The 15528-nt window shown below is 43.2% G+C and overlaps 1 protein-coding gene across 1 annotated transcript; it reads right to left on the reverse strand.

The window, feature by feature from the left end:
• Nucleotides 1-880: 880 nt before the first annotated feature.
• LOC109208619 lies at nucleotides 881-1358 on the reverse strand. The gene is made up of 2 exons (XM_019371747.1): nucleotides 1145-1358; nucleotides 881-1080 (listed from the first exon to the last, which is right to left on the reverse strand). Exons 1-2 carry the CDS (start codon nucleotides 1356-1358, stop codon nucleotides 881-883), a joined length of 414 nt encoding a protein of 137 aa, XP_019227292.1.
• Nucleotides 1359-15528: the final 14170 nt, after the last annotated feature.

Genomic DNA, 15528 nt, shown 5'->3' on the forward strand with positions numbered 1-15528 from the left:
ATCGTGGCATGTCATGGTTGTCTCAGTCTCTTCATGACTAATCACCTGATTTTCACTCGAGTGCCCAACCATGGAGATGGTTGATGATTCCTGAACAAGGTTCCCCTGTTTACCCTGTTCACCCTGTTGACTCTGTTTGACCGGTGAGACTAGAGGAGGACAAACATTCTCAAACTTGCTCATATAACGAGCAGACTCGGAGTGGGTTGGAGAGGAAGTGGAGTGTGGAGGAGACTCTGCTTTAGGGTTTGGACTAGTGATTGTGTTGGGGGAGGAGTTTACCACTGGAATGCAGACTTGTGAGGACTCAATCACGGTGTTATCAGGCACACTGAAGGTTGCTTGATTTTCAGACATGGTGAGACTGTACTCGCAGGGTTGTGAATTGAGAAGAGAGAAGACAAGGAGAAGTTTTTGAATTTGGAAGAGAAGGGTTATGATATTGATTTATTTATGATGAGGGACCAGTTCTGAAATGGTGGCAACCGTTTTGCTTGGGGAGTTGTATCGAGCAGAAAAAGGTGTGACGCTTTGGATGAAAAGACACATCTTAAAGATACTGTCATGTTGATAATGATGTGGCATTGTTTTTGTCCATTTTAAATTGTGTATGAAAGAACAAAGAAGCTACTAACCTGTATCAGGAAAACCAGGTTCCCTAATAGGTCTGGCAAGTGAGTTTAACCCCTTATTCAGCATGCACTGCAGCATCTGCTTCTGTAGTCATCATGCGTGTCTACCTGCAACGGTATAGAGGCGAGTTAGACTTAGCCAGAAAACACTTTAGCTAGCTTTTACCTGACTATGACTTTCATAACCAATCATGAGGAACCAGGTTCTCAGTTGGGTTTTATCATCCCCTAGTGCAAGGCGATTTTTCTCAAAATGCTTTCTTCCCAGGGCTTTTGGTGAAGATGTCTGCAACTTGATCTTCAACAATCAATGTATTTGGCCCGCTTGAGTTGGACTCAAGTTCTTCCAATTTGCTGCTTGGTCCACAACATTTGAGCACAACAGGAGGCTGATGATACATATTCTGCTTCAGTTGTTGGAGTGCCATTGAATTTTTCTTCCTTGAGCCTCATGACACAAGACAGGAACCTAGAGAATGTCCCATTTTAGGCGAGCTTCTCCTATACATTACTTGAAGGATAGTAGAGAACCAGGTTCCGTGTTCCTCTAAGATATCTTAAAATTCTTACACCAGCCTTCAGATGAGAATCCTTTGAATTTGACTTAAACCTTGCACAGAACGCAACTCTGAGCATGATGTCCGGTCTACTTGCAGTGAGATACAGGAGTCTTTCAGTGATGTCTCTATGCATAGTTTGATTTAGAGGAGAACTAGGTTCATCCATGTCTGGGCGTGTAGCTGTGGGAATGGGAGTGTTGATGACCTGTGATGCTTCTATACCAAAACCTTTTTCAATAACTCATTTTTCAGCTCCTGTTGTTGTAGACGCGGGACCAGGTTTGTTGCTGGAATCAATGAGCGTTCTCTACCTTGATCAGTATTTTTATTCTCTCTTGATACGAGTACATCAGGAAGATTCCTCCATCTCTTTTACCATCATATTTTCAAAGTTGATCATTCCCATTGTTGAGAGCATAACAATTGTACCTAGATATCCTCAATTGAGTCAGCAACTTTGGCCAAGATGTTTGCAATCCCTCTATCAAATAATATTGACCGTGCCCAATCTTCAAGAGCCCCTTTCTTCTTTTCCACAACTCCATTTGTTGTGGTGTTCATGGAGATAAGCGGTTGAGTAATTCTTCCTTGAATACAACATTCATCCACTTTGGCATTATCCAAACATGTTCCATGATCTGATCTGATACAGGCCACATTTGTTTCTATCTATACCTGGATCTTCTTGACAAAAGCCACAATTACTTGAAAAATCTCATCCTTGGTTTTGAAGAGCAGAGCCCAAGTGGAATTGAGGTGCCGACTTCCCCCTTTTGGGCTTAAATAGAGATCTGACATACTTTCCTTTTGCACATGTATTATACACGTTGTGTTCCTTGATACTCAACTTGGTCAGATCACGAACCAGGTCCTTCAGGGCCAGTATATTCAGTCATAAAACACTTGCATATCCCTTCCTTTTGTCCCATAGTTCAGCATTGTTTTCAACAACTCTCAACCAACTTATATCACCGCTTTACAAAGGCTCAAACCTAGCAACATAAGTATTCTTGTATCTTTTGGCTACAGCATCACCTCACCAGTCATAGGTTTTGAGATTGCGCATATCCTGGACAAGAATTTCACTTTATTGCCCTTGACACATATCTTCCAACTCCTAAAATGTACCCCTTTTAGCTATTTTCAAAAGGGTACACTCTCTCCTTGCAGGCCTTTTAGTAAAGGAAATTGATCGTATTTTCCTTCATGTGTTTTGAGCAGCTACTGTCCCTATGCCATTGTTGGCTGCTCACCTTCACTGCTCCCTGCACAAGGAAATCAAGGGTTAGATTTAGCAACCCAAATGAGTTTGAGTGAAAACTCTAAGTGTTCAAGTATTGTGTTTTACCTCCCTTGAATGTATATATATGTGTGTGACATCACTTATAATGATGTAAGCAAGGTAGGTAAAAAGTCTTCCCTGGAAAGTTGACTGTATCAGTGTTCCTGCACTATAGCGTGTGCAGGCAACAACTTTCTAGCTGGATTGACTTCGTACAGTCTCCTCGGGAACTGGTAGGGACCTGTTCCCTTAGCTGTTCCTTCCACTCTAAAGAGTGGAATCATATTCCACGCTGAATCCCAACCTGGAACCTTGTGATCATAAGGTCTTGTAAATGTGTAACAGGTTCCTTATCTGGTTCTGGATAGTAAGTTCGTTAGATCATCAAAACATAAAGTAAAGTACTTATGACCAAAGTACTTGTAACCTATCAATGTGAAATGGAGAATCGCCACCATGTGGCCATCATCAACCTTGCCAAGATAATGCTTAACCCGGTGCCCATTGACTCTAAACACCTCATTGTTCTTAATTTTCAAATCTAGAGCACCAAAGGGGGTTACATTCACCACTTCAAAGGGGACACTCCATTTTGACTTCAACTTGCGCGGGAACATCCGTAACCGGGAATTGAACAAAAGCACAAGATCACCCTCATTAAACTCCTTGTTATGGATATACTTGTCATGGAGGTACTTCATCTTCTCCTTGTAAAGGGACGAACTTTTGTAGGCATGATACCGGAATTCATCAAGCTCATTCAAATATGCCACTCTTAGGTTTGCAGCGATATCCCACTCAAGTTTCAACTTTTTCAAAGCCCGCATGGCCTTATGCTCAAGTTCTACCAGAAGATGACATGCCTTCCCAAACACTAATCAATATGGAGACATCCCAATCGGCATCTTGTAGGTCGTCTTATAATCCCAAAGAGCATCATCAAGTTTTCTTGACCAATCCGTTTAGTTGGCATTCACAGTCTTTGATAAAATACTCTTGATCTCTCGGTTGGAGACTTCAACCTGTCCACTTGCATGAGGATGGTAGGGGGTTGAGACTTTATGAGTGACACCATACTTTGTGAGTAAGGTATCAAAAGCCTGGTTTCAAAAATGCGAACCCCCATCACTAATACTGGCCCTCGGAGTACCAAACCTCGTGAAGATGCTCTTTTTCAAGAATGCCACCACACTTCGAGCTTCATTGCTGGGTAAAGCCACAGCTTCAACCCATTTGACACATAGTCCACAACTACCAAAATGTAAGTGTTCCCACAAGAGCTTACGAATGGTCCCATGAAATCAATACCCCAAACATCAAAGATATCAATCTCTAAAATGGTGGTAAGGGTCATCTCATTATTCTTAGAAATCCTACCGGCCCTTTAACATTCATCACAATGCTTGACTAGATCACTAGCATCCTTGTAGAGAGTAGGCCAATAGAATCCACAAGTCAAAACCTTTGTTGCCTTTCTAGCTCCACCATGGTGGTCACCGTACGGTGAAGAGTGGCAAGCCTCAAGAATTTCCATTTGTTCTTCTTCTGTCACACATCACCGGATCATACAGTACATATCCGGAAAAGATTACGGCTCATCCCAATAATAATCCAAGCAATCCTGTTTGATCTTATTCCTTTGGTTTGAAGAGAACTCATTCGGTATAATGTCGCTCACAAGATAATTGGCTAAATCGGCAACACATGGCATCCTGGTCATTGAAATGGCTAACAATTGCTCGTCGGGGAAGGAATCATTGATCTCAAGGCCATCATTTGGCCTCCCCTCTTCCTCCAAACGGGACAAGTGGTCCGCCACTTGATTTTCACTACCCTTGCGGTCTTGAATATCTAGATCAAACTCTTGCAAAAGAAGCACCCACCGCATAAACCATTCCTTGGAATCTTTCTTACTCATCAAATACCGAAGCGTCGCATGGTCGGTGTGAACAATCACCTTAGTACCTATCAAACACGGCCGGGACTTCTCCATGGCAAAAATAATAGCAAGTAGCTCCTTTTCGGTCACTGTGTAGTTGACTTGGGCATCATTCATGGTCTTGCTAGCATAGTAGACCGGATGGAAGATTTTGTTGATTCTTTGCCACAACACCGCTCCAACCGCAACATCACTAGCATCACATATGAGCTCAAAAGGAAAGCTCCAATCGGGTGCGGTGATAATAGGAGTAGTAGTCAACTTGAACTTAAGCAACTCAAATGCCTTCATACAATCTTCATTGAAATGGAACTTGGCATCCTTCTCCAAAAGTTTGCACAATGGGTGCACCACCTTGGAAAAGTCTTTGATTAATCAGCGATAGAAACCTGCATGACCCAAGAAGCTCCTCACTCCCTTCACGGATGTAGGGGGTGGGAGTTTGGATATCACCTCAATTTTCGCTTGGTCGACCCCAATACGATATTTTGAAATTTTCTAGCCGAGGACAATGCCTTCCTCGACCATGAAGTGACACTTCTCCCAATTCAACACCAAATTTGTCTCCTCACATCTAGCCAAAACTCTATCAAAATTGTTCAAACAATCTTCAAACGAATTCCCAACCACAGAAAAATCATCCATAAAGACCTCAAGAACATCCTCCACCTTGTTGGTGAAAATAGCCATCATACACCGTTGAAAGTCAACGGTGCATTGCATAACCCAAATGGCATCCTTGAAAACGAGAAAGTACCATAAAGACATGTGAAAGTGGTCTTCTCTTGGTCCTCGAGAGCAATAATAACTTGATTGTAGCCGCAGTATCCATCAAGGAAGCAATAAAAAACACGTCCGGCCAACCTATCAAGCATTTGGTCAAGAAATGGAAGCGGGATATGATCTTTCTGAGTGGCTTTATTGAGCTTCATATAGTCCATGCATACTCCCAATCCGGTGATAGTTCTTGTGGGGATCAATTCATTCTTGTCATTTGTTACCACAGTCATTCCCCCTTTCTTGGGACACATTGCACTGATGAGGTCCACGAGCTATCAGAGATGGGGTACACAACCAGGCATCAAACCACTTGATAATCTCCTTCTTCACCACCCATTGCATTGCTTCATTTAGTCTTCTTTGATGTTCAACAGAGGGTTTGGCTCCATCCTCCAAAATAATCTTGTGCATATGCCGCGGATATCCGCCAAAGTTCATCTGATTGCTCTTTTCCCTTTTGTAGCACCTCCAATGTGGACTCTACCTGCATGCCAGTTAAGCAAGAAGAAAGGATAACTGGTAAAGTAGAAGAATGGCCAAGGAATTCATACCTAAGAAGTGGAGGCAATGGCTTTAACTCCAATGTAGGAAGCTCCTCGATTGAGGGCTTTGTTGGAGGAGTCTTCCGGTTTTCAAGATCCAAAAATAGCTTTCGGGGCTCATAAGTGTACGACCCCATGCCTCTCAATGCATTTACACACTCCACATAGCCATCACTTTCCTCATCATCATCCAGGTCGAGCAACACGGCTTCTATTTTTTCCTCAACATTCATTGTGGCACTAGTATCATCAACAATCACGTCGGCTACCAAATCCATGAACGAGAAAACCTCATTACTATTCGGTTGCCTCATTTATTTGCTCACATGGAAGACCACCTTTTCTTCACCCACTCGGAATGTGAGCTCACCGGCTTCCACATCAACAAGAGCCTTCCCCGTAGCAAGGAAAGGTCTACCCAAAATGATAGGCACCTCATAGTCCACTTCACAATCAAGGATCACAAACTCCGCTGGGAGGATGAACTTGTCAACTCGAACCAATACATCATCAATAATACCCAACGGCCTCTTCATTGTCCGATCCGCCATTTGCAACCTCATGGATGTGGGTCTTGGTTTCCCAATTCCCAAAGTTTTGAACACCGAATAGGGAATCACGTTGATATGTTCCCCGAGATCACATAATGCTTTGGCAAAATCGGCTCTCCCAATAGTGCAAGGGATTGTAAAAGCGCCCGGATCTTCCAACTTTGGAGCCATTGAGTGTACAATAGCACTCACTTGATGAGTCATCTTGATGGTCTCACAATTCATTGATCTTTTCTTTGTTAACAAGTCCTTAATGAACTTGGCATATCCCGGAATTTGTTCCAAGGCTTCAACCAACGGCACATTAATTGAAAAAATCTTCATCATATCAATAAACTTTTTAAATTGGTTCTCACTGTTTTGCTTTGCAAGCCTTTGGCGGTATGGAGAAGGAGGCCTTGACATTGGCGCCTTGGCCTTTTGCACTACCGGTTTCGGCATGTCAATCACGTGTTCTCTAACAGGTTCATCTCTTCTTCAGTATCCTCCACACTTTCATCTATATCAATTCTCACTTCTTCATTAGCTTGAACCACATTGGTTGGGATTTCATCCTCTTGAACCACAACATCTTCATCCACAATCCTTCTTTGATTTGAGGTGGTTGCATCTCCACCTTTTCCACTTCTAGTAGTCACGGCCATAGCATGTCCCGTATTATTCCCACCATCCGAGTTTACCACCGTATCACTAGGTAGTGCCCCCTTAGGACGAGTGTTCAAAGCTTGTGAGATTTGGCCTAATTGAACCTCCAAATTCCGAATAGAAGTGTTGCGAGGCTAATTGAGCATCGGAGTCGGCACTCTTCTCCATCATCTGTTTAAACATGTTTTCAATTCTACCCATCTCATTGGAAGAAGAGCTCGGGCCTTGAGAAGGATAGGAAGGTGGATTGCTTGGTTGTTGAAACATCGGGGGCCTTTGAAAACCCAACCCCCGTTTGTTGTTGTTGTTCCACCCTCCTTGGTTATTTCCTCCCGAATTGCCTTGATTTCTTTGATTGCTCCAATTCCCTTGATTTTTCCAATTGCCTTGATTAGGATTACCACCACTCCAATTGCCTTGGTGTTTTTGGTTGTTCCAATTACCTTGGTTTCCTTGTGACCTCCATTGTTGTTGATTTTGTCCTTGAGCATTGTTCCTTTGACCTTGATAATTGTTGACATATTGAACTTCTTCTTCTTGCTCATTGAACAAATCGCCTTGATTATATCCAACTATCATCTTGCATGAATTGTTCCGGACGATTTTACATTTGTCGACCTTGTTGCCATCTCTTGTTTACCATGATGTTCGCACCTTCCATTGCATTCACTTGTCTTGGCCCTTGAACTTGTTGAAGCTGAGCTTTGGCCAATTTGTTTATGGTAGTTGTCAACTCAGCAATAGCTTGCCCATGATCATGTGCTCCTTGTGTAGGTGAATGATATTTTGGTCACCTTGAGGAACATTGGCTCTACTTTGCCATGCCGATGAGGTATCGCCATCTCATCAAGAATTTCACAAGCTTCGGCGTAAGAACTGTTCATGAAGTTCCCCCCGGTGAGTTGGTTAACCACACATTGATTCATTGTGTTAATCCCTCTGTAGAAGGTTTGATGGATCATGGGCTCAGTCATATCATTGTTCGGGAACTCTTTTACCATGGTACAATATCTTTCCCAAACCTCGTGCAATGGCTCATTGAGTTCTTGCTTGAATGCAAGAATCTCATCCCGTAGAATTGTCATATGTCCCGGAGAAAAGAATTTGGCAATGAATTTTTCCGTCAACTCATCCCAAGTACGGGTGGAATGATTTGGCAATCTCTCTAACCAATCCAATGCCTTTTCCCTTAGAGAAAAGGGAAAAGCCTCAACCGCAGCGCATCCTCGGAGACATTTGTTTTCTTGCTCCCCCAACAAGTATCAACAAACCCTTTGAGATGCTTGTAATCATTTTGACTCGGAGCTCCGGTGAAGAATCCCCGTTGCTCAAGTAGTGTAAGTATCACATCGATAATTTGGAAGTTGCTCTCCCTAATCCGCGGCGGGACTATAGCACTTGCATAACCCTCGTTCGGTAATTATCGGTGAGCTGCTGCTCTTGGTGGAGGTGGGGGAGGGGCGGGCACATTATCATAAGGCGGGCGGCCTCGTCTTTTAGCTTGAGGTTCAAGAGGAAACTCATCCATGGCATCATCGTCCACTTCCTCCCCCAATGGCACATTTCGATGGGCTCGTTGTTGAGAGCCATTTTCGTACCTAAAATCAATTTAAAATAATAATTACTGACTCGGAAGGAAAAGAAGACAAAGCACACAAAAACCTAGATATATAGCTAAATCCGTTTAACTCCCGAGCAACGGCACCAAAAATTGATGTCGCCCAAACTCACACCACAATTATAGGTAGTGAGGCGGTCGAAGCAATAATAAATCCCAACACGAGTCGGGGTCGAATCCTCAGGGAGTTAGAAATGGGATTTGGTATACGCCTAGTGTAATTGTATATTGTGCCTCAATTTGCACTTCCACATTCTTGTTGGTTGTTCTATTTCTACTTTAAACTATTGATTGCAAGTAATAAACTAGAAGATAATGTTTTTGGTTTTGCTTGTTTTTCAAATGATAAAGGATCTAGGGTCGTGACTTCCACCTAGGTGGTTACCTAACGGTTTGTAAGCTCAAGGGAAAGTTCGATTTGTCGGGTTGTAATATAGCAATCACACGCAATTACCCACTCTATACCTCTCGATAGTTTGAGTGATTTTGCCCAATTTGGTTTTCTCAAGTCCAAATGGTTATTGCACAAATCAAGTGATATATGCTCAAGTCGGGTCTTACTATCTCTAGATTTGACCCTTTAATTGGGGCTATCAATTTCTTGAGTTCACCCCAATTCCTTGTTATCCAAGTTTTCCTACACTTAGTCTCTCTTTCTCAAGTAAAGACTAAGTCAAATAGGCATGAATCAATGTTTGCAACCATTAATTCTAGAATTCAAGCCTAAACCAGGCTAAATATCGCTAACCCAATCACAAACAATCCCTAAATTAAATACTCATTAAGTACCCACCCTAGGGTTGAGCCACAACCCTAGCTAAGATTTAGCTACCCATGAAAAATAAAGAAATACAAGAAGAAATTAAGATTGAATGAATAATAATTGATTAAACAAAGAAAATCTAATGCCGAGAAGTCAACCTAGTACAAAATTACTTAAAGAAGTAAAGAAAACCACTCAGGTGCACCTCAGCAAACTAAAATTAACCTAAAAAGGATAAAAAGTTCTATTTATACTAAGCTGAAAATATCTGACAAAAATGCCCCTACGAAGGTTGTGCGGCCGCATAATTCTGGTGCAGTCCGCACAATGGGCTTCTGCGGCCGCATAATTATCGTGCGGTCCGCAGTCTTGGGAATTTGGGCTTGGAACTTTAGGGCTAATGCGGTCCGCATAAAACTGGGCGCGACCGCACTTCTAATTCTACAGCCGCACAAAAGTGATGCGGTCCGCACTCTCTACTTTTGGACTTGAAACAGCTCTCTGATTCTTCAATCCTGCGGACCGCATAATAATGACTGTGGCCACACTTGACCTCCTGCGGCCGCACAATTTTGGTGCGGTCCGCATTCCTTTAGCTGGCCTAAACACTATTCTCTGAATCTTCCCTCTGCGGCCGCACTAGAATTGTGCGGTCCGCGCTGCTGGCCTTTTTGCCCTTTTTGGTTCTTGTACACTTTTGACTCCTTTCTGAGTTGATTTTGGCTTCTTTGGCTCATTTCCCAATATTCATGCAAGTTAGCACATTTCGTTAGTTTCCGGGAATACCTTTAAGCATTTTTAAGCTAAAACAAAAGTAAAAGAGAGCAAATAAGCAGTCAAAATCCCTACTTAACAACATCGTCGTTCTTAGGGAGTCTGTATCCATCACCTATCCCAACCAGCTACTAGGCATGAGCATTGAGCGGGTACCGCTGCTCCAATAAGGTCCTCTTCTTCAGTCGTGGTCGGCCGACCCCTATCCTCAACTGCAAATCCATCATCCCATAGAAATGGTCCATAAAACTATCATCACGAGCATTGCACTCGGCAACTGTCAATGATGGCATAACATTCTCTTCTTTTATCCGGATACTAGTGATGTCTGTTTGTCGTAGGGGCTGATCAATGTTGTGGTCGAACTCTGTCTCCTCCTCAACCTCCTCGTGTCTTAAGAACTAAGTCAAAAAATTGGCAAATGGCATTCGATCGACCTTCTTACTCATTTTTACTAAATACGTCTGGTAGCGGATCGGATGACCCACATTCACTCTTTGACCTGTCATGAGAAATTAGAGCACACAAGTCTTCTCACGGCTAATGAGCGTGTCATGATTGCACGGTAGGAGCCATGCATTTATCAGTTTAAGCCACACTTGAGCCTTCGCCCTCATCTTCTTCTTGGGGAATCTCTTGTGCCGATTTGTTTTCTTATCCCGGACCCATGCTGGCGTAGAATTGACACCACAAAGCGTGTGTCTCAGCTCTCAATATGTAGGCCGACGAATGAACTAGTCCAATGGCTCCACAGGAACACTGGAGCACCTAAAAAGTTACATATGGCCGAGGCTGAAAAGTTTATCAATCGTCCACGAATCGGCACCAGCTGTTCGTATCCTGTGCATCAAACCCTGCATAAAATTCCCGAACTAGACTAAGATTAATATCCCATGTGTTCTTGAATACATAGCTCAACCCCACTTCATGGATGCCCCTCCAAATTGCCTGGTACTTTGCTTTCAGGCTGTGTTCATGGATAGCAGCTTTTGGATGTACATGTTTTGGCCTACAGCGCCTATACCAATCCTTAATATGTGGGGGTATGCTTTTAATGCCAAACTCCCATTGGCCTTGAGGTTGTGGACGTGTGGCTGCAATAGCTACCACAGCGCCCAATCCTTCACTTTGACTGGAAGTAGCTTCCCCCCCCCCCCCTTTTCTCTTCTTCGGGGGAGGTGTTAAGGTAGCCTTAGCCTTTGCCAGAGTGGTGGATGTGGCTTTGCTTGTATCTTTTCTAGGAGGCATATTCGTCCTACACGAGTAAGCATTAATCAGTTAAGCTGCACTACAACATTCAACACATGGTCTTGCCACCCCACGCTTAAGAGTTTAACACCTGATTTGCATAAATTTCCAAGGTTACTCAGACTTCACCTCGTGTTATCTAAGCGTGAGAATCAAGCAATGACACATAGATGTTTCCTCCAAATTCGAAGCCTCGGTCTATGGGTGAGCCACCCCACACTTAAATTTTACAGTGGTGGATGACTACATAGCACTAGTCTTAAACTCCCAGAGACTCGAATTCCAATGGCGACAGAGAATGCCTTTTAGTCATTATAACAAACACTTAGCATACACTAGCGCCATGGGAGTGCTTGTATGGGTGAGGGATTGCCTCACCCTCCCAATTTGTCTTGGGAGTTCCGTACCACCACGCGTTCATACAATAGCAACACCATTCCTATAGGGTTCGTGGTATTGGGACAAAAACACATTATTACAATGAAGAACAACCCCAAAATTTGTGGCTAATTTCATACCTTCATCCAACTCGAACTTGCAAAAGAAAGGAGATAAAAATCATACATTTGCTGTTTGAAGGGGAGGTATTTGCCTTGCTACTGCTGGTTCAAGTGAAGGAAATAGGAGCAGCTTGCTTGACTTCAATGGAGTTGGGAGGGGGAGGCTTTTTGTTTTTGCAGTGTTGTGCAAGAGTGTGTGAGTTTGAGTGGGAGGAGAAGAGGAAATAAGGGTTTGGGCGTTAAGTTAAGTTTTTAAGGGAGCGGTTAAAAGAAATAAGGGAAAAAATTAAAATAAGCTGAAGAAAAATACTTACCTGGCGAGGCAAGCTTAGAGGCAAGCTCAGAGGCTGGCACTGTGAGCTTTGAGGCGAGATGGGTCTCGCTATACCCCATGCGAGGCCAATTCTGACGCGAGCCTGGTGGTATGTGGGGCGAGGCCTAACGCCTGGTCCAGCTCGCTGGGGACCAGGCGGTGCACAATGTCCTACTCGACTTGAAAAAATCACCTGCAAATTTGTTAGTACCTAAAAACGAAAAGAAAAATTCTAGCTACACTAAAAATCAACTATGAATTGGGTTGCCTTCCAACAAGTGCCTTAGTTAACGTCACGGCATGAAGAATACAACATCACAATGGATTGCCTCCCATGAAGCGCCTGATTTAACATCACGGCACGACTCAGGTAACCGCATTTAAGGCTCGCTCAACATTAATAAATCACTGACACTACTTTCGCGTCATCCATGCCCAAAACATGTTTTAACCTGTTCCCATTGACTCTGAATGTGTGAGAGTCATTTTCCGCAGCAATCTATATGGCTCCAGTGGGGTGAATCTCTACCACGCGAAATGGTCCTGACCATCTTGACTTTAATTTGCCCGAAAATAACCTCAATCTTGAATTGTATAGCAATACCATATCTCTAGGTTTAAAACTCTGCTAAAGAATATTTTGTCATGCATCATCTTCATTCTCTCCTTGTATAGTCTTGTGCTCTCAATAGCGTGGTAGTGAAACTCATCAAGCTTGTGCAACTCTGTGACTCTACTTGTGCCCGTAGCTTCTATATCGAGATTCAGCTGCCTCAAAACCCACAAATCTATATGCTCGAACTCCACTGGTGAGTGACATGCCTTCCCAAACACCAATTTATACGGCGACATGCCAATCGGAGTTTTGAAAGTGGTACGATAGGCCCAAAGTGCATCATCTAACTTTCTCGCCCAATCCGATCTTGTAGCATTCAGAGTCTTTGTCAAAACGCTCTTTATCTCCCTGTTCAAAACTTCTACTTGATCACTTGTTTGTGAATGATATGGGGTGGAAACCTTGTGGCATACATCATACTTTTCTAACAACTTTGCGAAGGCTCGATTACAGAAGTACGAGCCTCCGTCACTGATTATTGCCCTTGGAGTGCCAAATCGGGTGAATATATTCTTTCTCAAAAAACTAATTACCCCCTTTGCATCATTTGTAGGGAGTGTTACAGCCTCCACCCAATTTGACACGTAGTCCACATCTACGAGTATGTACTTGTTGCCATATGAGCTGACGAAAGGCCCCATGAAATCGATTCCCCATATATCAAACACTTTTACCTCCTGAATTGGGTTCATAGGCATCTCATGTCGGCAGGAAATATACCCGTTTCGTTGGCATTCATCGCAACCCTTCACCCATAAGTGTGCATATTTAAACAATGTCGGCCAGCAGAAGCCTAACTCCAACACTTTCGCAGTTGTCCTTACTCCCCCGAAATAGCCACCATATGGTGACGCGTGACACGCCTGCAAAATAGAAGATTGGTCTATCTGGGGGATACATCTCCGGATCATGTTATCAACACAAATCCTGAACAGATAAGGCTCATCCTAATAATACATGCGACAATCACGAAAGAACTTTTTCTTTTGATAGAGGAAAGGTCATAGGGAACAATACCGCTCGCCAGGTAGTTTGCAATGTCTGCATACCATGGCGCTACCTCAAGACTCGTGGCTAATAGTTGTTCATCCGGGAAAGTCTTTACAATCCCTTCCACCTCAACCTTCTTCTCATCTCCTTCCAGCCTAGACAAATGATCGGCCACTTGATTCTCCGTTCCCTTTCGGTCACGGATTTCCAAGTCAAATTTTGGCAACAGTAGCACCCATCGAATCAGGCACGGCTTTGACTCTTTCTTCTCAATTAGGTACCTGAGAGCAGCATGGTCAGTATAAACAATTACCTTCGAGCCTATCAGGTATGACCTGAATTTGTCAAATACGAACACCATTGCTAGCATCTCCTTCTCTGTGACTGTGTAATTTAGTTGGGCACCACTCAAAGTTCTACTTGCATAGTATATTGGATGCGTGACTTTATCTTTCTGCTGCCCAAGAGCTGCTCCCACATAATAGTCGCTGGCGTCACACATCAGCTCAAATGGTTGCTCCCAGTCAGGTGCAACTATGATAGGTGTTGTCACCAGCCTCTTCTTCAATTCCTTAAATGCTACCCTGCATTAATCAGAAAACACAAAAGGGTGATATTTTTCGAGCAATTTACACACGGGGTTAGCAATTTTGGAAAAATATTTTATAAATCTCCTATAGAAACTGACGTGTCCCAAGAAACTTCTTATTGCCTTGACGGAAGTGGGTGGTGGAAGCTTTTCTATCACATCAACCTTTGCGTGGTCTACCTCAATTCCTTTACACAACACTAGGTGCCCTAAGACTATACCTTCCTGTACTATGAAATGACACTTTTCCCAATTGAGTACCAGATTAGTCTCGATACACCTCTTCAATACTCTTCTCAAGTTCATAAGGCAATCATCGAATGAGTTCCCCACCACTGAGAAGTCATCCATGATGAACTACATTATTTCCTCTACCATATCTGTAAAGATGGCCATCATGCACCTTTATAATGTGGCAGGTGCGTTGCATAGGTCAAACGGCATTATCTGAAAGGCGTAGATGCCATAAGGGCAGGTGAACGACGTTTTCTCTCTATCTTCCGGGGCGATAGAGATCTAATTATACCTCGAGTATCCATCCAGAAAGCAGAAGTGGGACCTCCCTGCCAATCTAACTAACATTGATCAATGAATGGCAGTGGGAAATGGTCTTTCCGGGTAGCCTTGGTCAACATTCTGTAATCCATACAGATTCGCCCCTGTGATTGTTCGTGCTGAGATCAACTCATTATTCTCATTTTGCACTACAGTCATATCGCCCTTCTTTGGCACACACTGAACTAGGCTGACCAGTTACTATCAGAGATGGGGAAGATGATTCCGCATCTAACCACTTGATCACTTCTTTCTTCACCACTTCTTTCATGTTGGGGTTCGGCCTTCTTTGATATTCTCTGGAAGGTTTGTGCCCATCTTCCAGTAAAATCTTATGCATATAAAATGTCGGGTAGATACCCTTAATATCTGCAATGGTCCAACCAATTATAGTATTGCACTCCATCAATACCTGCAAAAGTTGTTCTGCCTGCACATCTAACAAACTAGATGAGATAATTACAGGTAAAGTTGAGTTAGGTCCCAAGAAAGCATACCTGAGATGGTGTGGTAGTGGCTTCAGTTCCAACTTTGGTGGCTCTTCTATCGATGGCTTAGCTGGAGGAGTTTTGCTTTCTTCTAAGTGCAAAGGCTCAAATTCAAGCTCTTTTTCCAAAACTCTTGGCCTTCA

Source organism: Nicotiana attenuata, unplaced genomic scaffold (assembly GCF_001879085.1).
Source record: "Nicotiana attenuata strain UT unplaced genomic scaffold, NIATTr2, whole genome shotgun sequence".
NCBI classification, from domain to species: Eukaryota; Viridiplantae; Streptophyta; class Magnoliopsida; order Solanales; family Solanaceae; genus Nicotiana; species Nicotiana attenuata.